Raw genomic sequence first — 27,798 nt, 5'->3', positions numbered from 1 at the left:
ACAGGTATGAATACACTTACCGAACATATCTCAGGCCTTGTAGAAAACATGTTAAAACTGTTAGTCATGAACACTACTAGTTTCCTGCAAGACACCACTGATTTTCTAAACAAGCTTAACAATATACAATTACCACCAAAAACACCTCTAGTCACTATGGATGTAGAATCTCTGTACAGTAACATCCCTCACAAGGTTGGGTTGGCAGCATGTCACAGATTCTTATCATCCTCAACAAACCACAAATACACTGCAGAGGATGTTACACAGAATTCATTCTTACATATAACTACTTTACTTTCAACAATGACATCTATCTCCAATGTATGGGTACTGCTATGGGAAGTAAAATGGCACCCCAATATGTAAATTTATTTATGGCTGACCTGGAGGACAATTTCCTGAACAGCATACAACAGAAGCCATACAGATATTACCACTATATTGATGATATCTTCATGATATGGACTGAAGGTGAAGAAAATCTAAAACAATTTTTCTCATTGATCAATACTTTTCACCCATCTATCAAACTAAAAATGGATTATTCAAACACACATTTCAAATTCCTAGACACTACAGTGTACATCAGGGATGATAAGCTCACATGTCGATATACAGAAAACCGACTGACCGATGCAGCTATCTCCATAATTCCAGTTTTCACCCCCAACACACTAAACTAGCCATCATACACAGCCAAAGCAAAAATTCTTATGAAGTGAAGTCCAAATAAAATGTTCTGAATGTTCTAATCCACAATAGAAACAAACTTTTGAAGTGCAGAAATCCACAGACGCTCCAGAACTTTTCAGGTGCAAAACATCACCCCCATATGTGTCCCCACTCACCAAATGACGATGACCCCCAGCTTTGCAGTCTGGGGGTCACTTCAGGCTTAAAGGATAGTATCCAGAGAGGTTCATGGGTGGTGATGTGCACTTCAGATCAAAGGATTCTTATTGGAATTCCTCAGCAGAATCGCCAGTTACCATAAAAAATGAAAACATGAATCTAATAGTGATAATAGTACCGTTTAAAAGGAATTTATTCCACATAAAGATGGGTACTTACAACATAGCTGATAAAAACAGGCATGTAAAAAGGATTACAGATGTATCTGGACGCCGCTCACATATCAGTATGGATGTCACACCACTTCCTCAAACTCAATCTTTCTAAAACTGAGCTTGTAGCATTTCCTCCTCCCCGATCCCTCCCCCCCAATGACTTTACCGTTGAGATCCACAGCAAAACCATTAGACCCTCTACTCATGCCAGGGTGCTAGGTTTAATCCCAGACTCTGAGCTCTCTTGCGGGCTCCACGTTCATTCACTGGCTAAATCTTGCCCCCTTAACCTCCACAACATTTCCAGAGTTTGCCCCTTCCTGACTGACTACACCGCACAACAACCTATCCATTCCCTGGTTATATCCCGCCTTGACTACTGCAACTCCCTCCTTATTGGCCTACCTTTACACAGGCTATCCCCCCTTCATTCTATTATGAATGCTGCTACTAGACATATACACCTTACTAACCAATCTGTGACTGCAGCCTCTCTCTCTGCCAATCCCTTCACTGGCTTCTACTAGCCCAACGTATAAAATTCAAATACTAACCACAATGTACAAAGCCATCCACAACTCTGTCCCCAGTTACTAACCTCACCTGCATATATCACACAAATCGCCTTCTCCGCTCCTCCCAAAACATCTTGTTCTCTACCTCCCTTGTCACCACCTCCCATGCTCACCTTCAGGACTTTTCCAGAACTTCTCCCATCCTCTGGAACTCCTTACTCCAGTATGTCTGGTCAGCTTCTACCCTGTCTGCTTTTAGGCAATCCTTGAAAACTAATTTATTCAGGGAAGCATACCACACCTCCACCTAAAACACTGCACTTGAGTCACACCCATCAGATCACCCCCCTGCAGCTATTACCTTTTATCCCACCTCTATGGCTTGAATTCCAAGTGTAAAGGTGACCTCAGACTTACACAAACTTGCACAGGCAGAGTTTGCGCAGCAGATGTTTTTTTTAAGATGACACAAAGCCAGCTTTATCATGAAAATGTACAAGTAGCAAAATAGACAGAAAACAAACCCTAGCTGGTCAGGCACTAACACATTCAGGTACCTCTGTTGGTGGACTGGACTATATTTACAAGAAATATCTCTAATATATGGCAGGAAACATGGAGATTAGGGATGAGCTTCGAGTTCGAGTCGAACTAATGTTCGACTCGAACATCGGCTGTTCGCCAGTTTGCCAAATTCGAAAGTCACGGAACACCCTTTAAAAGTCTATGGGAGAAATCAAAAGTGCTAATTTTAAAGGCTTATATGCATGGTATTGTCATAAAAAGTGTTTGGGGACCTAGGTCCTGCCCCAGGGGATAAGGATCAATGCAAAAAAAAGTTTTAAAAATGGACGTTTTTTCGGGAGCAGTGATTTTAATAATGCTTAAAGTCAAACAATAAAAGTGTAATATCCCTTTAAATTTCGTACCTGGGGGGTGTCTATAGTATGCCTGTAAAGGGGCGCATGTTTCCCGTGTTTAGAACAGTCTGACAGCAAAATGACATTTCAAAGGAAAAAAAGTAATTTAAAACTACTCGCGGCTATAATGAATTGCCGGTCCGACAATACACATAAAAGTTAATTGATAAAAACGGCATGGGAATTCCCCACAGGGAACCCCGAACCAAAATTAAAAAAAAAATGACGTGGGGGGCCCTTCAGGTCTGGTATGGATATTAAGGGGAACCCCGGCCAAAAAAAATTAAAAAATATTGCGTGGGGTCCCCCTCAAAATCCATACCAGACCCTTCAGGTCTGGTATGGGTTTTAAGGGGAACCCCCCCCAAAAAAATCCATACCAGACCCTTATCCGAGCACGCAACCTGGCAGGCAGCAGGAAAAGAGGGGGGGACGAGAGAGCGCTCCCCCCTCCTGAACCTTACCAGGCCGCATGCCCTCAACATTGGGGGGCGTAACCCCGCACCCTTCTGACGTCATGGGGAATGCCATAGGGAAGTCCCCGGCAAGTCCTCGTGTGTCAGAGGGGGGCGGGGTCACCGGGTGGCCCCCCCCCCGTTATTTAAGAACCATCAGAAGAGGAGACGCGTCACACAGTGGGAGTCTCCCTCCATGCCATCATGGATGCGGAGCGGCCCGAGGAGAAGAAGGAAAGAAGACGCCAATTCCACGGAGGAAGATGCCGGATGAGAACACCAGAGGAAGAACCAGAAGAACCAGAAGAAGAAGAAGATGGAGGAAGAAACCGAAGGAAGATAGAAGATAGAAGAAAGAAGATAGAAGAAAGAAGATGCATTTAAATAAAGGAATTGTCAAAAACTGTCTCTTGTCATTTTTAACATTTTTGACAGTTTTTTTGTGAAATGGTAGGGGTACTACCTTACCATTTCACACAGGGGGAGGGCTGGGATCTGGGGGTCCCCTTGTTAAAGGGGGCTTCCAGATTCCGATAAGCCCCCCGCCCGCAGACCCCCACAACCACCGGGCAAGGGTTGTGGGGATGAGGCCCTTGTCCCCATCAACATAGGGACAAGGTGTTTTGGGGGGCTACCCGATGTTGAGGGCATGTGGTCTGGTACGGTTCAGGAGGGGGGGCGCTCTCTCGTCCCCCCTCTTTTCCTGCTGCCTGCCAGGTTGCGTTCTCGGATAAGGGTCTGGTATGGATTTTTGGGGAGACCCCACGCCATTTTTTTAAAAAATTTTGGCCAAGGTTCCCCTTAATATCCATACCAGACTTGAAGGGCCTGGTATGGAATTTAGGGGGACACCCACGTCATTTTTTTTTAATTTGGGTTCGGGGTTCCCCTGTGGGGAATTACCATGCCGTTTTTATCAATGAACTTTTATGTGTATTGTCGGACAGGCAATTCATTATAGCCGCGAGTAGTTTTAAATTACTTTTTTCCTTTGAAATGTCATTTTGCTGTCAGACTGTTCTAAACACGGGAAACATGCACCCCTTTACAGGCATACTATAGACACCCCCAGGTACGAAATTTAAAGGGATATTACATTTTTATTGTTTCACTTTAAGCATTATTAAAATCACTGCTCCCGAAAAAATGGACGTTTTTAAAACTTTTTTTTGCATTGATCCATGTCCCCTGGGGCAGGACCCAGGTCTCCAAACACTTTTTATGACAATAACTTGCATATAAGCCTTTAATATTAGCACTTTTGATTATTCATGTTCGTGTCCCATAGACTTTAACGGTGTTCGCATGTTCGAACAAATTTTTTGCCTGTTCGCAAGTTCTGGTGCGAACCGAACAGGGGGGTGTTCAGCTCATCCCTAATGAAGATACAGTATCTCACAAAAGTGAGTACACCCCTCACATTTTTGTAAATATTTTATTCTATCTTTTCATGTGACAACACTGAAGAAATGACACTTTGCTACAATGTAAAGTAGTGGGTGTACAGCTTGTATAACATTGTAAATTTGCTGTCCCCTCAAAATAACTCAACATACAGCCATTAATGTCTAAACCGCTGGCAACAAAAGTGAGTACACCCCTAAGTGGAAATGTCCAAATTGGGCCCAAAGTGTCAAAATTTTGTGTGGCCACCATTATTTTCCAGCACTGCCTTAACCCTCTTGGGCATGGAGTTCACCAGAGATTCGCAGGTTGCCACTGGAGTCCTCTTCTACTCCTCCATGATGACATCATGGAGCTGGTGGATGTTAGAGACTTTGCACTCCTCCACCTTCCGTTTAAGGATGCCCCACAGATGCTCAATAGGGTTTAGGTTTAGAGACATGCTTGGCCAGTCCATCACCTTTACCCTCAGCTTCTTTAGCAAGGCAGTGGTCATCTTGGAGGTGTGTTTGGGGTCGTTATCATGTTGGAATACTGCCCTGCGACCCAGTCTCTGAAGGGAGGGGATCATACTCTGCTTCAGTATGTTACAGTACATGTTGGCATTCATGGTTCCCTCAATGAACTATAGCTCCCCAGTGCCGGCAGCACTCATGCAGCCCCAGAACATGACACCCCCACCACTGTGCTTGACTGTAGGCAAGACATACTTGTCTTTGTACTCTGCTGCCACACACACTTGGCACCATCTGAACCAAATAAGTTTATCTTGGTCTCATCAGACCGCAGGACATGGTTCCAGTAATCCATGTCCTTAGTCTGCTTGCCTTCAGCAAACTGTGGGCTTTCTTGTGCACCATCTTCAGAAGAGGCTTCCTTATGGGACGACAGCCATGCAGACAAATGTGATGTAGTGTGCGGCATATGGTCTGAGCACTGACAGGCTGACCCCCCACCCCTTCAACCTCTGCAGCAATGCCAGCAGCACTCATACGTCTATTTCCCAAAGACTACCTCTGTATTTGATGCTGAGCATGTGCACTCAACTTCTTTGGTTAACCATGGAGAGGCCTGTTCTGAGTGGAACCTGTCCTGTTAAACCGCTATATGGTCTTGGCCACCGTGCTGCAACTCAGTTTCATGGTCTTGGCAGTCTTCTTTTAGCCTATGCCATCTTTATGTAGAGCAACAATTCTTTTTTTCAGATCCTCAGACAGTTCTTTGCCATGAGGTGCCATGTTGAACTACCAGTGACCAGTATGAAAGAGTGAGAGCGATAACACCAAATTTAACACACCTGCTCCCCATTCACACCTGAGACCTTGTAACACTAACGAGTCACATGACACCGGAGAGGGAAAATGGCTAACTGGGCTCAATTCGGACATTTTCTCTAAGGGGTGTACTCACTTTTGTTGCCAGTGGTTTAGACATTAATGGCTGTGTGTTGAGTTATTTTGAGGGGACAGCAAATTTACACTGTTATACAAGATGTACACTCACTACTTTACATTGTAGCAAAGTGTAATTTCTTCAGTGTTGTTACATGAAAAGATATAATAAAATATTTACTAAAATGTGAGGGGTGTACTCATTTTTGTGAGATACTGTATATACTTCCCCTCAATGATCCCTCTCTTCTGCTCATGGTTAAGCAACTGTCAATTAAAAGCAATGGATCAGTGAAAGGTCATCTATATTACTCAGAAGATTAACAGCTCTGTGTTCAACCATAAACTTGAAGGCTGAAGTACCAAAAACCACCAAGTCACTCAATTATTTTTTCCTTATGTAGCGGTACCCCCCGTGAGGGCTGCTGAATATATACCCCACTGGCTACCCTGACTCTGCAGATCCTCTCCCACCTCCGACACCTTGGGTTCCATTCTGCAATGTGGTGTTAGCAATGAGAAACTCACACAATATCACTGAACCACTCGGAAAAGTTTACTAGAGTAAGCAATGGAACACAAGGAAGAAGATGAATAACCACAAATTATGATTGACAATCGTTATCAATTAAGGCACATAAAACAGGACTTATACCTCTATAATCAATTTAAAGAGTATATGTGAACAGATGCACAGAGGGATAAGTACTCAATATCCTCAAAACATATATTAAATACCTTCCCACTGAGGCCTCAACACACAAACCAAAAATACAGTGTGTTTGTAGTCTTTACATTTAGGAACACAGTATAAAGTCTAGCATATACTCAATGGCTCCCCCTAGGTTGTAATTCAAAGTTCAACTTATGAGTGTAGCAGTAATGCTTAGGAAAAGATGAAAATGGCAAAAGTTCTTTCACTCCGGATATCTTCAGCTAGCCTGATGTTTAAACTGCAGTATTTGTAATCCACAAAGGCAAAACACAAAGAAATGACTGTAGGGCAAAAGATCTGCTGAAGATGGCTTAACTGAAGAAATATCACCACTTGTAGATTCCTCTTTATATGTGAGTACAATAACAATACTGACCTTACAGCGCAGGGGAACAGACAAGGCCCCAAAGTCCAGCTGTATGATGCCTGTGGAAAAGTAGATTCACCTCTTTGGCACTACAAGTCTCACCAGCATTCTGTAAAAAGAACTCACTCAGCGATACCGTACTCTCTACTGGAATGGGCCAGTGCTCTCTCACCACAATAAACTCAAAGGCTGTGAGGCTCTGTCCGGAATCCCCTCCTGGTGTCTCCGTCTGGTGAAAATGGCACCACCGTGCTGTGCTGCAACTCCAGATGGCTTGAAGTGCAGGGGCTTCCAGTTGTTCTGAAGCGTAGGCCGGTCCGCTTGCTAGGAAGGCAAAGATGTACTCTGAGAATCCTCAGAGGCGGGCGATCGGGCTCTCTGCTGTATAGGCCGCAGTCTCTCACTCCTGGTCATTACACAGACCTCCTGCTGGCAGGTGTTGAATGGCATCCAGAGAGGCTGAAAACAGGCCGTGCCTCCCCTTTTATCACTTCTCCCAGCAGGCAGTTCTGCACGCTTTGCATTGTCTGTCATGTAGTTCAGGGCTGATCCAGCTAACAGAGTCACTTCCTCCTCCAAACTACATTTCCTACAATACTTTGCTGCATTCCTTCTCAAGGGGTAAGGAAAAATCTTATCAAAGTCCAGCAGTCACTAGAGGGAGCCAAACTTATTGAAAACAACAACAAACTGTTCAACTATAATAACTATAGTAGCAAACCCTTGGCTACACACTCCCCCCACTTGAACTCTTTGGTCCCCACTTCAGCTTGCTGAAAAGGAAATAACAGATTGTTAATGATTTTTTTTTCACTAACCACAATCCAAATCTAGCAAATACTGACACACTTCTGGGTTTCTTTGGAACCATTTTCATACACCATCAGTTAGTTCAAAAAGAGTCTTTGAACAGGCCAGGGCAATTGCCGTGTCCCACCCATTGGTGTCAGAGGTTAGAGCAGAGTCGCCCCCTACCCAATTAACAGTGGGGGGTGTAGCATCAGGAGCTGATCTGTGAATGGTATGAATAAGTTCTTCAAAGCTCTCTCCCAGTGTGTCATAAGTGAGTTTCTTGGGAGGGTGCACATCCTGCCTTAATCGCATTGGTGAACATGTTCCAACTGTCTGTGTCAAATCTTTGGTTGTTTCATTAGCACTAGTCTGAAAATCCAATTTTGGGGAAAGATTTTCACTTGTAGTTTCAGCAGCTAATGAAGGTTCACCAACATCAGGGTCTTCACTGGCAGTCTCACGAATTAATGAAGGTTCACCAACACCAGGGATTGGTAACAATTCACTAGAGAAGTCTATCAGGTCCCTAGTCTTTTGTTCAGGGACAACTCTTTCGGCCTTGGGTCTGTTCACCCCCTCAAAAAAGTGGCAATGTCTTGAACTCTGGTCCAAGGGACCTACGAATCATCTTATTTGTCTCCATTGGCCTTTGAGGTACCATCTTAGCTGTTTCTTTTGGTCGTTGGGGTACCATTTTAGCTGTTTCTTGTTGCCGCGGCGGCAATGCTTTATAAGCTTCCCACCTCTTTTCCATCCTCTTCAAAGGGCTGGCTATTGAGCTGTCTTCGGCAGACCACAACTAGAAAGGCATATTCACCATCCCATCTTCCTCCTCCTCTTCTTCAATCCTCCTTCTTCCTGGTGAGGACACTGGACTTGAGGACACTGGACTGGAAACTTGAGAAAACACATAATCTTCTCCAAACTCATCATCTTCTTCGTCCGTCATTTCAGCTGCAGTCAACATTACCTTTTGTGAGCAGGTTCGAGGTGGAGTTGGCCTTGGGGAAGGCTGAGGAGGTGCTTGAGGCACCCTCACTGCATCCGATAGTGATAACAAATGTTTCCTGTGCCACATCTTCAACGGTCCCTTCTCTCCATCAGGTCTGATCTGATACACAGGTAAGCCAGGGAGTTGTTTACACACAATATAGGGCTGTGGCCTCCAACGATTCACCAGCTTATGTTTTCCTGGTACCCCTAGATTTTTCAGTAACACTCGGTCACCCGGTTGTAAGTCCTGGATCTTTACTCTTAAATCAAAGTTTTGTTTATTCCGAGATTCTCTGGTAGAAGCATGCTCCATAGCTTTCTCATAGGCTTGTCGTAAGTTCTTCCATAATCGGTCCAAATAACCCTTAGGTGATGTTAAAGGGGTGTCATCAAGGGAAGTGCCAAAAGCCAGGTCAGCAGGAAGACGAGCCTCTCTCCCAAACATAAGGCGGTAGGGGGAGTAACCAGTAGCATCACTCTCTGTGCTATTGTAAGCATGCACCAGTGCTGCTATATGATTACCCCAATGCTGTTTCTTTTCTGGGGTTAGAGTTCCCAACATGTTTAACAAAGTCCGATCGAATCTTTTAGGTTGAGGGTCTCCTTGAGGGTGATATGGTGTAGTATGAGACTTCTTGATACCCAATAGTGACACAGCTGCTGGACTAGTCGACTCTCAAAGTCTCTTCCTTGGTCTGAATGAATTCGTACATGTAGCCCATAGTGCACGAAAAACTTCTCCACAAGCACCTTAGCCACAGTGCTGGCCTTCTAATATTTAGCAGGATAAGCCTGTGCATAGCAGGTGAAGTGATCGGTTACAACCAAGATGCTGTTTCTTCCACCTGTATCAGGTTCCAGACACAGAAAGTCAATGCAAACCAGATCTAGTGGTTCCTGACTGTAAATGACCCATTGGGGCAGCCCTAACTGGCAAAGTTTTCAGCTGGATGCAAGTCAGACAAGAGTGACAGTAACTCTCAACCTCTCCTCTCAAATTGGGCCAATAAAATCTATCTCTAATCAAGCAAAATGTTCTGTCTGTTCCCAAGTGACCATGTTCATTATGTAACAACACTAGGACAATAGAAAGATGTTTTTTCCGGGAGGAACAGCTGCCACCTCTCCTCCTTGTCTCCAGACGGGCAACGCCTGTATAACACTCCATCTCTGATTTGCAACCGGTTCCATTCTTGATACAAAGTCTTTGCTCCCTTTATGTGGTTTTTCAGCAACAGTTCAGGATCCTGCTTCTTCAAGGCCCGTAGTAGCACCAAATGACCCAATGGGTCTCTCTTCAAATCTCTCTTTGTCAGTTGGGGTAGGCTATCTCCTCTCACCTGTGTCAATCCACAGTAACATCTTGGTATCCCAGATGGGTGGACCCCAATATATTCAGCAGCCACTCCTCCTTTCATATTCTGGTCCAAACCCTGACACAAGGCTCGCACTACTTCTTCAGTTACATAAGTCCATTCCTCTGGGTCTTCCTCCTTTCTATGAGGCCTGCGGGACAAACCATCCGCGTCTCAGTTCCCAACTCCGGGCCAATACTTCAGATTAAACTAAAATCCTGCCAAAGCTGCTAACCACCTGTGTCCTGTGGCATCCAGTTTTGCAGAGTTAAAGATGTGAGTTAAGGGATTTTTGTCAGACTTGACAATGAACGAACTCAGCTCCAGTCTCTCAACTTATCCACCATGGTCCATTTGAGTGCCAAAGATTCCAATTTGTGGACGGGTAATTCTTCTCTGATGGGGTAAGGCTCCTACTCACATAAGCCACTGGTCTCAATCCTCCATTTTGTTCCTGATACAGTACTCCTTCCAATCCTTCTCTACTAGCATGCACATGCAACTCATAAGGCGGGCCCGGATCAGCATAGGCCAAAACTGGGGCCTCTGTGAGACTTCTTCAGCTGCCAGAACGCTTTTTCACATGGAGGGGTTGATTGGCTTTTGACGGACTCTTTTCTTGCGGGCACCATGCTTCTTGGGTCTGACTCCATCTTCTCCTTCTCCTGTGACCACTTGCAACAGCTCATTAAAAGGCTGAGCGATCTTAGCGAAGTTGGCCACAAATCATCGGTAATAGGAGCAGAATCCCAGCAAAGATCTCAACTCGGTTACAGTTCTTGGTCTGGGCCAAGTGGTGACAGCCTCAAACTTCTGTGGATTTGTAGCCACTCCTCCTGCAGAGACAACATGACCCAAATAGGTGACAGAGGTTCTATAGAACTGGCATTTTTCAAGTGACAACTTCAGTCCTTCCTCATAGAGGCGGGAGAATACCTTTTCTGGTAGGGATGAGCTTTATGTTCGTGTCGAACATGAGTTCGACTCGAACATTGGCTGTTCGAGCATTTGACGAAATACGAACACTATGGGGCGTTCGTGCCAAATTCGAGTGGCACATCAAGCCCCATAATGCACCGCGACATCGCAGTGCATTACTGTCTGATGATTGGCCAAGCATGCACTATGACCCGCTTGCTTTGGCCAATCACAGTGCCGTCAGCAAAGAGAGACATAATTGGCCAAAGGCAGGGTGCCTTTGGCCAATTATGGCTCAAGGGGTTAAGTCCACACTATATAAGGCCGCCTGCACGTTGGCCCTGTGTAGTGTGTTGCTGGTGTTGCAGTGTATTTAATATATATATATACAGTCAGTCTCCTATATATATATTTATCCACTGTATCCAGTTTAGCTAGATCTGACTGCAGTCCGTTCCTGGTGTACTGTTTCTAATATACTTCAGGCAGCAGGTGATTCAGTTAGCTGCAGTGTATTTAATATATATATATATATTAATATATATATACAGTCATTCTCGTGTGTATATATATATATATATATATATATATATATATATATATATATATATATATATATATATACATCCACTGTATCCAGTGTAGCTAGATCTGACTGCAGGCTGTTCCTGGTGTACTTTTTCTAATATACTGTCAGGCAGGCAGGTCATTCAGTGAGCTGCAGTGCATAAAATATAGTTGTCCTTAGTGACCCCGAGGACTCTGGACTGAATGCCTCAGCAAACCTACGCTGCATGTCCTCCCTGATCCTGCAAAGCCTGCAAAAGGATCCTCGGATTTGTGGTATCAAGGAGAGGGATCAGTACTGGCTGGCAACCCTTCTTAATCCATGTTACAAGGGTAAGGTGGTGGAACTTATCCAGCCATCGCAGAGGGAGCAGAGGATGAAACATCTTCGGGAGGCCTTGCAGAAAGGTTTATGCAATGCGTTTCCAGAGCCTGGGAGGTTACAATTTCCTGGTACTCATGGACAATGTGTTTATGAGGCTTTGGTCAGTCACAGAAGGAGCAGTGGAGAAGGTGGCCGTCTGACCGATGCGTTCAGACAATTTTTTTAGTCCACAGCCCCAAGGTCTGATTGGTTCCAGCAACCATCGCCAGCGTCTGTTGTACATGGTGCAGGAAAACTTAGGGGCAAGATCAGACTTGGAGACCTTTCCAACCGAAAATCCACTGGGTTACTACCAAGCACCTGATGCTGATGTAAGTGATTAATTTTTTTATGAATGTGAGATCCCTTCAAGACTGCCTATGCTGAAGCTGAGTGACTATCCTGCTATGCTGAGTGACTATCCTATTCCTCCTCAATGTTCATGTTGATAGCTTCTAAGAACATTTTTGGTTCTGGGCACCACCACCAGTGGCTAAGGCCCAATTTTTCTGCCCCTGTTTAACAGGGCATGTAATTACAATTCTTGATATAAAATTTCACAGCAGGGCCCATTCCAGCACCCACCAAGAGTAACTGTGAGGGCTTATAGTGTTCTGGTACCAGCAACACCTAAGGACCAACTTTTCGCAGAGTGTATAGGGCAGGCCGTATAGTATATACAGGCGGTCCCCTATTTTCAAAAATCTGACTTACAAATAACTCCTACTTTCAAACGGAGGGACACAACAGGAAATGAGAGGAAATCTACCCCTAGGAAGGGAAATTCTCTCCTGTAAGAGTTAATATGGGAAAAAGGGGTCTCCTCCACTGATTTATCACCAATCCTTGTTTCCCTTAAAAACCCCAAATTTTCAAAATCCAATTGTCATTGGGACAGAAAGTGAGGTGAAATCTTCTGAACAGGGGCACAGACAGCAAAACAAATGTTACAGAGGTGATAACCCTTCCCTATGTTTTCCAAAAAGCTTTAAAATAGATTTTTTGCCAGGAGCTACACTTACAAAATGTACCTGTTCCAAATTACAAACAGATTCTACATAAGAAAGTCCCTGTCTTGTTTGCACCGCCTGTATACTGCTGTTCAGAGTATATAGGGCCTGGGGGCCCAACACCTTTTCTTTTTTTAATTGGGTGTTCCCCTTAATATCCATACAAGACCCAAAGGGCCTGGTAATGGGCTGGGGGGGGGGGGTACCCATGCCGTTTGTCTCACTGATTTTCATCCATAATGCCAGGACCCAACATTACTTTAAAGCCTCAAGCAGTTTTAAATTACTTTTATTCCTTTAGAAATGTCATTTTGTGCAGGGACTGTTCTAAGCACGGGAAACACGCGCCACTTTACAGGCATACTATTGACATACCCCAGGTACGATATTTAAAGGAATATTTCACTTTTATTTTTTCACTTTAAGCATCAATAAAATCACTGCTCCCGAAAAAACTTTTTAGGACAATAACTTCCATATTAGCTACAACCAAATCAAGTATATTAGCCTTTAAAATTCACACTTTTGATTTCTCACGTTCGAGTCCCATAGACTTAACGGTCCATTCACATGTTCTGGATGCGAACCGAACCGGGGGGAATGTTCGGCCCATCCCTACTCTAAATTATCTGGTCTGCCACCCAGGTAGAAACTTGTTTAAATTAGACTCAGATTTCTAGGGGGCAATTTCTAAGTCGGAACACCTAGACACCTAGGCTAATAACTGAGCTTGTTACAATATGGAGGGTTTTGGCCAGCTACCAGCAGGTGCTGTTTCTGCGCTGTGTTTCATATTTTTAGCTGTACCTAGCATTCTACTCCTGCAAGTGGCATTAATGAAAGAGAAAACAAATATGGAATAAAAATAAAATAAAAAAAGGATGATAATTGTCTAAAAGCTAGCAGACAAACACCCAACCACCCTTCCCTTTTAAACTGAAGAGCTGGGTTATTCAACTCCTACCTTTTATTAGCTGCTGTAAGGCTTTTTCCAGGGCATTGTGGGTCATCACCAAAATCAATTGACCATGATTTCTATGGAATTCCCTGCACATTCAAGTTAGACCAGAATGCATATCATCACTACAAACGTGGAACATTACAAAATACCAATCTGATGGCTAGTACAGTTTTCTTTGTAGAGTAGCCAGTGAAAAGGGCCTTAGAAAACACTTATGCCCCGTACACACGATCGGACATTCGGACAACAAAATCCATGGATTTTTTCCGACGGATGTTGGCTCAAACTTGTCTTGCATACACACGGTCACACAAATCTTGTCGGAAATTCCAAACGTCAAGAACACAGTGACGTACAACACATACGATGAGCCAAGAAAAATTAAGTTCAATAGCCATTGTGGCTCTTCTGCTTGATTTCGAGCATGTGTGGAACTTTGCGCGTCGGAATTGTGTACACACGATCGGAATTTACGACAACGGATTTTGTTGTCGGAAAATTTGATATCCAGATCTCAAATTTTGTGTGACAGAAATTCCGATGAAAAATGTCTAATGGAGCCTACACACGGTCGGAATTTCCGACAACAAGCTCCCATCGAACATTTACCATCGGAAAATCTGACCGTGTGTACGGGGCATAAGAGTGAATCATAAGTCAGCTTAAAGCAAAAGTTTAGTTTAAAAAATCATCAGCACAAGGGACGTTACTATTAGTCTGAAGTGTCCTATGTGTTGCTGGCTCCTGCATTTCTTGAAATCTTCTGATGCCTCCCTAACCCCACTTCCATTATCTTCTGGTGTTGAAGTACTATAACTTATATGAATAAAACACATGAATAAAACATAGATCCATAGATCATTCATAGAGTTATGGTATAGCTTCTATACCTAAACTTAGGCCTTCACCACTTTCCGTCCCTAGGAAGTACCCATATATTCTAGGGAATGAGTGGTTATATCAGGATTATGGCTGTAGCTGCAGCCATGATCCTGGTATAATTTTTTAGTGTTGGCGATCCTCTTTCCTGTTTTGCCGAAAGGGTCCCCCTCCAATGACAGAGGAGAGCCTGGGAACGCTAAACTCAGTTGGGCCAACTGCAGACAGAGGAGAAGGAACATTTGGTTCTTTCACTCCTCTGTGGCGAATTATACTGATTTCAGTTGTTTGTTTACTAGCCATTACCAGCTAGGGAAGAATCTGATCAGATCAATCTCAGTTTGATCAGATGTTTTTGAGGGCCAAAGAGAGATCAGCGGTCTTATAGACCCCAGATCACTCAACAAATAATACCTGTCACTGCCCATGTTAACACAATGGATGTTGTTTATTTCTTGTAATAGCAATAAAGTTAATAAAATTTAATTAAAGAGACAGTGTAAAAAAAAGACATAAATAAAAAATGTAAAGCTCTCCTGTCCCCCTGTGCTCATGTACAAATGCAAACAAGAATGTAGGTCACACACACATATATAAACAGTGATTTGCACCACACATGTGAGGTATCGCCACGCCAACATCAGAGTAAAAACAATCATTCTAGCACCAGATCTCCTGTGTAACTCTAAACAGGTAACCTGTAAAGGCTTTGAAAGCATTGACTGTATGGTTAATTTAATGTACCATAGTTTGTCACTATTCCACAAGCATGCGCAATTTTAAAGTGTGAAATGTCAACTACCTATTTACTTGACATAACATCATCTTTTATATTTTACCCCAAATATGTGGGTATTATATTGTTTGTGTGCACTCATATTCATTAAACTATAATATTCTTGAAAATTAGTGTTTGATAAATGGCTGTACAAATATTGTAAACAATTGCAACGACCACCCTTTTATTCTGGGGGGGGGTCTCTGCTTTCAGAAAATATTTAGGGGTTGATTTACTAAAACTGGAGAGTGCAAAATCTGGTGATGCTGTGCATTGTAGCCAATCAGCTTTTAACTTCAGCTTGTTCAATTCAAAATAAACTGAAAGATGATTGGTTGCAGAGCTGCACCAGATTTTCCACTCTCCAGTTTTAGTAAATCAATCCCATAATGTTTGGTGGTTATAAGTAATTTTCTATTTTAAAAAAAATGCTCATTTTAACATGTATGAGAGAAATGGCAGAATTAGCCTGGACTGAAGGCATATAAGGATGCTTTGTACCCCAGCACCTCCCCAAGGTGCTAACACTAATATCATACAGTAAAAGTATCTTAGGTTGCTTTTTTGTATAATTCAAATGTAAAGAATAACTCACCACACCCACAGATGTAAAGGCTGCCACAATATTAATGAGTGTTGGAATGATATTAAACTTCCCTGCCTGTAAACAAAAAGGGCAAATAAGAAAATCATTATCAAAAAAGATCAAAGGTACCACCAAATATTCTGAAGTCACTAAATAGTTACAAATAACCGTTGTATTCAGAGTAAAGCTGTCCATAAATGGTAAAAATGGTAAGATCAGGACAATTATATGTAATTTTTAACTTGAGCTCTGGCAAAATACTGCAGAAAGCAATAGGCCAATTAGAAAATAATGTCTGGCAAACTGAACTGGATAAGCAACTTAAACCTATTTTCCAGCTTTTAGTGAAGTTTAAATAGTTTGTGTGGACCAAACTGGTCCAAATGAATCAAAAACCTTCACTAGTACATGTGCACGCTGTGTGCACTGTATAACCTGTATGTAGTCTAAGCTATGTACAGTATACAGCGCTGTGTTCTGGCAGCAGGATGGGTCATGCTCCTGGAACAAAATCAAGTCGGGTTAAATGCTGCTCATCTATTCACGAGGAGCTTTGTATGCTATTAATAAACACAAATCTTCCTCCGAATGGCTCTGAGTCAGAGATGGTGATGTCATCCGCACACTTTTCTGCACACCTTTACTGTCCTAGTGACAACCTCTCCGAAATGGGCCACAGACAGAAAAAACTGACAGGGGCTCTAATTGTTCCCTACTCACCTAGATATGCACTATAAAGTATTAATGCTGTGGTTCCAATTATATACTGTTTACTTAAAATAATCCACCTAAGCATACCACTTGATTCTTAATAAAGCAGAGCTCCACCAAAAAAGGGGAAGCTCTGCTAGTTTGCACCCCCCATGCCACATTTGGCAGTTTTTGACGGGACTTCATTGGGCTTAGTTTTGAGACAGTCATTATCTACGCCCGTAAACTTTGTATGCTGTCCTGTACATTGTGGAGTGTGATTGCAAGGTGTACTTAACACACAACAAATATAAGAAATGTCCCCTCTCCCTCAAGCAAAAATTCTTCCCCAAAAGCAACCTCCCTATAGCAAAAATTCGCCCTTTAAAAAAAAAAAAAAATCCCAAACCCCCTTAAGTAATTACTCCCCCACAAGAAATCTCCCCTTCCCTCAAGCAGCCCCCTCCAAAGTAAACACCTTTTTCTACAGCACAAATCTTCACCATTTCAGCATAAACAAATATCCCTCCTACAAGAAAAAAACATTTACTCAGGCAAAATCCTCCTCTTTCCCTTCCTAAAAATGCAAGACCCTAACAGCAAAAATCCATCTCCCTCAAGCAAACCCCCACAAAAATAAATCTCGTCCATTAGAAGCAAGAGTGAGGCTGCACACATGCACATCTAAGAAATACCCATTCAGCCGAAATCCCCCCCTTCTAGAAAAAAAGTCCCTTTTACTAAAAAAATAAACTTACCAGGCCCCAGATACAGTGTTGGGATTCACTCTAAACCTCTGTATCTGAGGTCTGATGGGACTGCACCAATCTCCAAAAAATGGCATCATGGCATGGGACTTCATGGGACATGCTGAGGCTTCTTATACTGCACAAATAATAGATCAATGCCTTTTCTAATCACCTGAGCTCTGGGAAGGTTTTACCCCCTTCATGACCAGGCCATTGTTTGCTATTCAGCACTGTGCTCCTTTACCTGGCAATTGTGTTGTCATGCAACACTGTACACAAAACGGAAAATTGTATACTCACCTTTCCGTAATTTTTCTTTCCTGTTGCATCTTCATGGCAGCATACACGTTGGGTTGTGACTCCGCCTCCACAACCTGATAGGACCACATAGCTATAAATTAGTTAGGGACACCCGTCCCAGTATTCTCTGTATATATAACACATGTCACCTCAGAAGGGTGGGTGATTGTATGCTGCCATGAAGATGCGACAGGAAAGGAAAATTACGGAAAGGTGAGTATACAATTTTCCGTTTTCCTGTCGCATCATGGCAGCATACACGTTGGGGAGTAACTCGCCAAACTGGGTGGGAATGCAAAATAAATTTATTGACAAGAAACAGAAGAATTGGCCTGCTGCTAAACGTGCAGCGCCTATTTTATAATGGGAAACTAAGGTGTTTCTGGAAGACCAAGTGGCCGCTCTACAAATGGTTTCCGCTGAGACTCTGCAGTAAGCTGCCCATGAAGTAGCCATTGCCCTGGTGGAATGCGCCCTTAAACCTTCCGGAATTTGCGAGGTGCTTAAGGAGTAGGTCTTCTTGATGGCTTTCACGAGCCATGAGGCGATGGTACGGGCAGAAGCAGCCTGGCCCTTCCTGAACCTGTGTGGAATGACTAGAAGGTTTTCACATTTCCTGAAAGGCTTGGTTACAGAGAGGTATTACAGAATGTTGCCCTTGACATCCAAAGGATGGGGAACGCCCTGATCCGTGACCAAGGCCGGGAGGTCAATCTCCTGGTTAAAGTGGAACGAGGAGGAGACCTTTGGGATGAATCTGTCTGAAGGTTTCAGGGTTAGCCTGTCTGGGTAAACCATCAGATATGGTTCCTTGATCAGTAGAGCTTGCATTTCTGAGACCCTCTTTGCCGATGTGATGGCAATTAGAAATGATACTTTCAGAGTCAGGTCCCAGAGGGAGACGTCTTCAAGTGGGAAGAATGGCTCTCTGGATAGGATCTCTAGGACAGTTGACAAGTCCCATGTTGGAAATGAAGTCTTTCTAGGAGGCCTCAGCTTCAGGCAGGCTTTCTGAAATTGGACCACCAGAGGGTTAAGGGCCCACTTAACCCCTGTCAAAGCGGAGATGGCAGACACCTGAACCTTTAGGGTGTTGGACCTAAGACCTTTGTCCAGACCTGACTGGAGGAATTCAAGCACTTGTACTGCTGATGGGGAAGAAGGATCCCAACCTTGTTCCTGAGCAAAGGAAGAGAACTTTCCCCAGATTCTTCCGTAGGTGTTGTTTGTGGAAAGCTTCCTAGCTTGGAGCAGTGTATCGACTACCCTTTGAGAGCAGCCCTGGACTAGGAACCTAGACCTTTCAGCCTCCAGGTCATTAGGTGTAATTTCTCTGGGTTCGGATGGAGTAGCTGACCTTGGGTTAGCAGATCTGTTGTCACCGGGAGCGGAAGTGGATCCGTTGTGATTAGCTGCAGGAGGGTGGTGAACCAAGGCCTCCATGGCCAGAAGGGAATCACAGCCAGTACTAGAGCCGCTGAATGTTTGAGCCTCAGAAGGAACTTGGCTATCAGTGGAGTTGGTGGAAAAATGTAGCCTAGGCGAAAGTTCCAGGGGTGCTGGAGACAATCTATTCCCTCCGCTGAGGGGAAGGGGTTCCTTGACAGAAACCTCTGACATTTCCTGTTCACCCGGCGTCGCTGCAAGGTCTATGTCTGGATGACCTCATGTCTGGCATATAAGGGCAAATGCTTGTGGGCTTAGACACCACTCGTTGTTGGAAACGAATGTTCTGCTGAGAGAATCCGCCAGGAGATTTTGAACACCCAGAATGTAGCCGCCCTCAGATCCCACAAGTTCAGCTGGGCCCAACGCATTACCGGACCGACCTCCCGCATCATGGAGATGCTCTTGGTGCCCCCCTGCCTGTTGATGTAGGCTACAGCTACTCGGTTGTCCATCTGAATGAGGACCTGTTTCCCTCTCAGGAGTGAACTGAATGCTAAGAGGGCTTGGAAGGCTGCCTTCATCTCTAGAACGTTTGATACTAAATCCTTGGTTCTGAAGTGCCAGCGGCCCTGAGCTGCATAATGTAGATAATGTGCCCCCCATCCCTCCAGACTGGCGTCCGAAGTTACCACCTCCTGGTGGAGGATGACTATCTGCTTGCATCTGCTGAGGTTGTCGGGGTGAGTCCACCACCGTAGAGATAACTTGGCTTCTTCTGAGATGCGAATTAACTGGGACATGGACCATCCATCCCACTGGTGCAAGAAGGAGGCTTGCAGGGGTCTGGAATTCCATTGTGCCCACCTGACCATCGGAATGGTCGCTGATAGGGAACCCAGGAGGCTGAGGTATGCTCTGGCTGGTAGGCTTGACGCCGGAATGACATCCTTCACCTTTTGAACTAGTAGGGACAACTTCTCCCTTGGCAGTTTCACCGTGTTGGCTCGGGTGTCTAATTCGGCTCCCAGGAAGACCATCCTTTGAGTAGGTTGAGTGTTGCTCTTTTGCCAGGTGATTATCCAACCCAGACTCATTAGGGTTGAAACTAGGACCTCGCGATGTTGAACGAGTGATTCCTGGCTGTTTGAGAGGAGGATAATGTCGTCCAAGTAATGGTGGACCCTTAGACCTTTCTCCCTCAAAAAGGCTATTGCTGGAAGTAGAACCTTCGTAAACGTTCTGGGGGCTGTTGAGATTCCAAAAGGGAGGCTTCGAAATTGGAAGTGCTCCTGACCCACCGAGAATCGCAGGAATTTCTGGAATGCCACGTGGATTGGTATGTGCAGGTAGGCGTCCTGGAGATCTATGGAGAGCATCCAATCTCCTAGATTTATGGCCTGGAGGATAGACTGCAAGCTTTCCATCCTGAATGACTCCACTCTGATGGACTTGTTGAGGTTCTTTAGGTCTAGAACTGGCCGAAAGTCCCCTGACTTCTTCTTGACGAGGAATAGTGGAGAATAGAATCCCCTGCCTTGTTTGCTGGCGGAACCTCTATTATCGCTTGTTTTTGGAGAAGATCTTGGAGGTAGTTTAGAAGGGACAACCTTTTTTCCCCAGATGGAGGAATACGGGTTGGGCAGAATTTTTTTTTGAAGGACCATCTGTGGCTGAAACTGACAGTGGCCAGGGTCCAGGTATCGTCTATGGTCTCCGCCCAGACCAGCTTGAAACTGGAGAGTCTTGCTCCCACTACCGCTGGCCGCACGGGTGCACCTTCAAAAGGGCTTCTGATCACTGGAAGCGGGAGTCTTAGGCTTCTGAAACTTCATGAAGGAGGTTTGAGGGTTCTTCCAGCTCCTTCGGTACTCCTTCCCTGGTCTGTACGCTTTCACGTCTCTATATCTCTCTGGGAGATTCCGCTTAAAGGGAGGAGGTCTCTGTTTAGGCCTCCTATCTGAGGGGATGAGCTCGGACTTGCCACCAGTTACCTTGGAGATGGCTGTGTCTAATTTTGTTCCGAAGAGGTGCTCATCGTCGAACGGAATACGGCACCAGTTAGACTTTGATGCTGGATCCGCCGTCCAGGGCTTCAGCCACAATGCTCTTCTGGCCGTCACTGAGGCCAGCATAGATTTTGATGCAGACCTGATGGTGTCGACCGAGGCTTCAGCCACAAAGTCACCAGCCAGGCTTAGCTCTTGTAATGCCTTCACTATTTTCTCTTGGTCTGCACCTTCTAATACCAGCTTCTCTGTGCTTGTCGACCAGCTCGAGATGGCTCTTCCCACTGCGGCGAGTGCTATCGCAGGCCTGCAGGCACCTCCAGCTGACAGGTAAGCCCGCTTAAGATCCGTGTCGACCTTTCTGTCGAGGACATCTCTAAACGTTACCGCGTCCTCTAACGGGAGGGTAACATGCCTGGTTAGGCGCATCAAGGATGCGTCCACTACCGGAGGGGACACCAGAGGGTTCACTTTAGGCTCCTTGAGTGGGTACAGCTTCAGGAGTCTGTTATTCAGACTAGACTTTTTCTCTGGTCTCTGCCATTCTTCTTTGATTAAGTCTTCTAGTTCGTCAATGAACGGAAAAGCTTCTGGATCCTTCTTAAGCTGAGGAAAATACTTCTTTTGCTTTGGTTGGGCTTCCTGGGGTTCCTCCCATCCTATTGCTTCCTTAACCGATTTAACAAATGGGTCTATCAGACAAAAATCGAATCCGGCCGACACCTCCAGACCCTCATTATCAGACGGGGAGTCTTGCTCCTTTGATGTGCTAGCCCGGGCTGGAGAGGTAGTGGTGGAGAAATCCACATCTGATGTCGAGGCCTGAGGGGCTACGGCCCCAGCTGAATCTCCGACTTCCGAGGCTCTCTCTCTTGTGGCCTCTTCTAGGCATTTTTGACAGGCCAGTTTATCCGGAAGAGCCGCTGCACCGCAGATCCAGCATGCGTTCGCGGCAGGACGGGAATTTCGTGCAGGGGAACAATGTCTGCGTGAGGACGACCTTCTATGGCGGGATCGACCATGCCTGGAGTGCGACCTGGAGCGGCTACTTCTGCGGCTTCCTCTCGAGCGGCTTCTTCTATGGTAGGAACGGCTCCGTCTATGTCTGGAGCGGCTTCTCCTGCGTGAGGATTCTCTTTGTCTTGACGCAGACGTTCTTGAGGACCTGGTAGGGCTGACCAATTTAGGCAGCGTTAGAAGTGCTCTCTTTTTCAATCTTCACTACTTACCCTTGTCTTCCCCCCCTTACCTAATAGGCTGGCGGTGATCTACTGGGGCAGCGGTCTCCATGGTGAGGAAGCGGACTGGAAACCTGCAGGGAGAAAAACAAGCAGAAATGCAGAGAGAGAGGAATAGAGCAGGGAACCTGACACAAAAGCTGAATAGGAGAAGGCCACCTACCTTTTGTAGAGCGTTTTTTTTTCTCTTTCTTTGCAGTGAAAACCGCCATCAGCGTCGGATGCTCGCGCATGCACAGTAGCGCCACGGGACACTCGGCGCCATCTTGGAAACTGGAAAAAGGCAGAAACCGGTAGGAGAGGGGGGAAGAGGGGGGATGGAGACCGCTGCACACAACTAAGCCTGTTTAAGGCTTATTTCATGAGGCCACACTGAAGCTTCCCTGGCCAATCCTCCAGCAAGCCTGTTTAAGGCTTTTGTGGGCTGCTGCACCTGAAGCCTGTTTAAGGCTTATATCGTGGCAGACAGTTAAGTGAGATGAAAGAGTGCCCCGAGACCACCAGAGTGGGGCTCCTTCCATTTAGCTCATTTAGAGGCTGTACAAGAAGGACTTCCACCCAGGAGAGGCTAGAACCTGGCTGGGGCGAAGCGGTAAGGGGGTTCTGATCCGTGCGTCCTGACAGGTGAGGAAAAATAAGAGAATACTGGGACGGGTGTCTACTCTCTAATTTATAGCTATGTGGTCCTATCAGGTTGTGGAGGCGGAGTCACAACCCAACGTGTATGCTGCCATGATGCGACAGGAAATAGAATTTATATAATTTTTTTCACACAAATAGAGCTTTTTTTGGGTGGTATTTGATCACCACTGGGTTTTTTTTTTTTGCTCTATATACAAAAAAAGACTGAACATTTAAAAAGAATATATATATATATATATATATATATATATATATATACAGTATCTCACATAAGTGAGTACACCCCTCACATTTTTGTAAATATTGTATTATATCTTGTATTATATCTTTTCATGGGACAACACTGAAGAAATGACACTTTGCTACAATGTAAAGTACTGAGTGCGCAGCTTGTATAACAGTGTAAATTTGCTGTCCCCTCAAAATAACTCAACACACAACCATTAATGTCTAAAGCGCTGGCAACACAAGTGAGTACACCCTTAAGTGAAATTGTACAAATTGGGCCCAATCAGCCATTTTCCCTCCCCGGTGTCATGTGACTCGTTAGTGTTACAAGGTATCAGGTGTGAATGGGGAGCAGGTGTGTTAAATTTGGTGTTATCAATTTCACTCTCTCATACTGGTCACTGGAAGTTCAACATGGCACCTCATGGCAAATAACTTTCTGAGGATCTGAAAATAAAATTGTTGCTCTACATAAAGATAACCTAGGCTATAAGAAGATTGCCAAGACCCTAACACTGAGCCACTGTCCAAGACCATACAGTGGTATAACAGGACAGGTTCCACCAAGAACAGACCTCGCTATGGTCGACCAAAGGAGTTGAGTGCACGTGCTCAGCATCATATCCAGAGGTTGTCTTCGCAAAATAGACGTATGGGTGCTGCCAGCATTGCTGCAGAGGTTGAAGGGGTGGGGGGGGGTCAGCCTGTCAGTGCTCAGACCATACGCCGCACACTGTATCAAATTGGTCCGCATGGCTGTCGTCCCAGAAGGAAGCCTCTTCTAAAGATGATGCACAAGAAAGCCCGCAAACTGTTTGCTGAAGACAAGCAGACTAAGGACATGGATTACTGAAACCATGTCCTGTGGTCTGATGAGACCAAGTTAAATTTATTTGGTTCAGATGGTGTCAAGCATGTGTGGTGGCAACCAGGTGAGGAGTACAAAGACAAGTGTGTCTTGCCTACAGTCGAACATGGCGGTGGGAGTGTCGTGATCTGGGGCTGCATGAGTGCTGCCGGCACTGGGAAGCTACAATTCACTGAGGGAACCATGAATACCAACATGTACTATGACATACTGAAGCAGAGCATGATCCCCTCCCTTCAGAGAATGGGCTGCAGGGCAGTATTTCAACATAATAATGACCCCAAACACACCTCCAAGATTACCACTACCTTGCTAAAGAAGCTGAGGGTAAAGGCGATGGACTGGCCAAGCATGTCTCCAGAAATAAACCCTATTGAGCATCTGTGGGGCATCCTCAAATGGAAGGTGGAGGAGCACAAGGTCTCTAACATCCACCAGCACCGTGATTTCGTCATGGAGGAGCAGAAGAGGACTCCAGTGGCAACCTGTGAAGCTCTGGTGAACCCCATGCCCAAGAGGGTTTAGGCAGTGTTAGAAAATAATGGTGGCCACACAAAATATTGACACTTTTGGGCCCAATTTGGACATATTCACTTTTGTACTTACTTTTGTTGCCAGCAGTTTAGACAATTAGTGGAGTGTTGCGTTATTTTGAGTGGACAGCAAATTTACCAAATTTACACTGTTAACCACTTGCCGCCCGCCCTATTACCAAATGACGGCGGCAAAGTGGTTTGATATTCCTGACCGGACGTCATATGACGTGATCAGGATATCAAGCCGCTGCGCGCCCCCGGGGGCACGCATCGCAGCGATCGTTGTTGCGGGGTGTCAGTCTGACACCCTGCAACACCGATCTAGGTAGAGTCTCTGACGGAGACTCTTTACCATGTGATCAGCCATGTCCAATCACGGCTGATCACGATGTAAATAGGAAGAGCCGGTGATCGGCTTTTCCTCACACGCGTCTGACAGGCGCAAGTAGAGGAGAGCCGATCGGCTGCTCTCCTGACAGGGGGGGTCTGTGCTGATTGTTTATCAGCACAGCCCCCCCCCTCAGATCCTGCCCAGGACCACCAGGGAAGCCATCCACACTGGACCACCAAGTATGCCCCTAGACCCCCAGGAAAATACCACTATGTGCCCAGGCAGCTGCCAATCTGTGCCCACTCTAATGCCTACCAGTGCCACCAGGGATGCCTATCAGTGCTTCATATCAGTACCGCGTATCAGTGCCCATCAGTGCCCAGCAGTGCCGCCTATCAGTGCCATCAGTGCCCAGCAGTTCCGCCTATCAGTGCCCATCAGTGCCCAGCAGTGCCGCCTATCAGTGCCGCCTATCAGTGCCACCCTATCAGTGCCCAGCAGTGCCGCCTTTCAGTGCCTATCAGTGCCCATCAGTGCCAACCAGTGCCACCCATGAGTGCCCATCAGTGCCGCCTATCAATGCCCATCAGTGCTGCATATCAGTGCCACCCATCAGTGCCGCCTACCAGTGCCCATCAGTGCCGCATATCAGTGCCCGTCAGTGCCCGCTCATTGGTGCCACCTCATCGGTGCCGCTGTATCAGTGCCTGTCAGTGCGGCCTTATCAGTGCCCATCAGTGAAAGAGAAAACTTACTTATTTACAAATTTTTTTTAACAGAAACAAAAGCAAAACTTTTATTTTTTTCAAAATTTTCGGTCTTTTTTTATTTGTTTAGCAAAAAATAAAAACCGCAGAGGTGATCAAATACCACCAAAAAAAAGTTCTATTTGTGGGAACAAAATGATAAAAATTTAGTTTGGGTACAGTGTAGAATGACTGCTGAATTGTCATTCAAACTGCGACAGCGCTGAAAGCTGAAAATTGGTCTAGGCAGTAAGGTGTCTAAGTGCCCTGTATTGAAGTGGTTAAACAAGCTGTACACTCACTACTTTACATTGTAACAAAGTTTCATTTCTTTAGTGTTGTCACATGAAAAGATATAATTAAATATTTACAAAAATGTGAGGGGTGTACTCACTTTTGTGAGATACTGTGTGTGTGTATATATATATATATATATATATATATATATATATATATATATATATATATATATATATGTATATTTTTTTTTCTTTTTTTTTTTTTCTACTTTCTATTATAAAACATATCCAATATCCAGCAAATGTCTTCTGCTACATGTCTTTGGTGAAACAAATCCCAATAATTGCCTATTAATTGGTTTGTGTGAAATTAATGTTTACAAACTATGATGTATACTGTATATTTGAAAATTCATCAATCCTGATGGCCTATCTTGAGGCGCTTAAAATAACAGGACAGTACAAATATCCCCCAAATTACCCCTTTTTGGAAAGTGGACAGTCAGAGGTATTTAGTAAGAGGCATGGCGGATTTTTTCAAGTTGCAATGTTTTGTCACAATTTTTTGGAAAATGAAGACATTTTAAAATATTGTTTTTTTCACAAATTGTTTTTTACATACTGTCACCAGCACAGTACAACGTCATCATACGACTGGTGTGGTGGTGATTAGGGATTCTGACTGGTGACAATATGTTTTAAAAAAAAGGTTTTTTTTTTCAATTTTTTAAACATTCTTTTACATTTTTTTACATACTTTCCTCAGAGTAGTTTGGTGTCACCATAATAGAGATCATGTTTTTGTTTTCTTTTTTTACACTTTGAATGCTGTTACAATGATGATCATTGTAACAGTGTCACAGATCAGCTGAGGAGCTGATCTGTGTCTCACCTTTACTGCTGTAGGCCGGTGTAATGTCGATGAGTGCCTCCCGTCGAATAATGCCTCCTACACTACGTCACACCAGCTGATTTCCCGATCAGCTGGCGTGACGTAAGACTGCACATGCGCAGTTCGTTGGATGCATTTTCCGACGGGAGGAAGAGAAAACAGTGTAGGAGAGGCTCGTGAGATACTTTAAGCTCCTGTATCCGGGGACCCACTCAGTGAAAACCCACGAAACTTGGCACACTTGTAGGGAAGACCCTGCACGTGGAAGAAATTTCGGGTCCAGGGAACTGAAGGGCAGGCTGGACCGACTCCCCAAAGTGGGCCCCTCGCTTCATTTTTCCGTGCGGAGGAAGAGAAAACAGTGGAGTGTAGGAGAGGCTCGGGAGATACTTTGAGCTCCTGTATCCGGGGACCCACTTGGTGAAAACCCACCAAACTTGGCACACTTGTAGGGAAGACCCTGCACGTGGAAGAAATTTTGGGTCCAGGGAACCGAAGGGCAGTCGGTAACGACTCCCCAAAGTGGGCCCCTCGCTTCATTTTTCCGCCTGGGGGAAAAAACGGGCGACTTTGAGCTCCGGTTTCTGGGGAACCACCGCGTCAAATCACACCAAACATGGCACACTTGTAGGGGGGAGCCATGGCTACACGTGGAAAACAGGGAACCAAAGGAAGGCCGGTACCGACTCCCCAAAGTAGGCCACTCGCTTAACATGGGAGTCTATGGGAAAATCAGACCAAATTGTGGCGAATTTCACTTATCACCCAACCATTCGAAGACCGAATGGGCTAGCGACACCAAACTGACTGTCTTCACGGTACCGGTGCTCCCTGACCATGGGTCACAAAATTACAAAACTTGGGGGTGATGTAGAAGCACTCTATGGGTACCCCCACACCAAAC

General features: G+C 45.0%; 1 protein-coding gene across 1 annotated transcript in view; it reads right to left on the bottom strand.

The window, feature by feature from the left end:
• Positions 1–27,798, bottom strand: part of P2RX3 (purinergic receptor P2X 3) — a 451,883-nt gene that overhangs the window by 31,728 nt on the left and 392,357 nt on the right. Inside the window, exon 10 of the mRNA XM_073596991.1 lies at positions 16,050–16,115. Coding sequence (XP_073453092.1) covers positions 16,050–16,115 — 66 coding nt within the window. The remainder of the gene's footprint in view (positions 1–16,049; positions 16,116–27,798) is intronic.

The sequence above is a fragment of the Aquarana catesbeiana genome, linkage group LG08 (genome assembly GCF_042186555.1).
Source record: "Aquarana catesbeiana isolate 2022-GZ linkage group LG08, ASM4218655v1, whole genome shotgun sequence".
NCBI lineage: Eukaryota > Metazoa > Chordata > Amphibia > Anura > Ranidae > Aquarana > Aquarana catesbeiana.
Note: the sequence above shows the minus strand (reverse complement) of the source record. Positions and strands in the feature narration are given on the sequence as shown.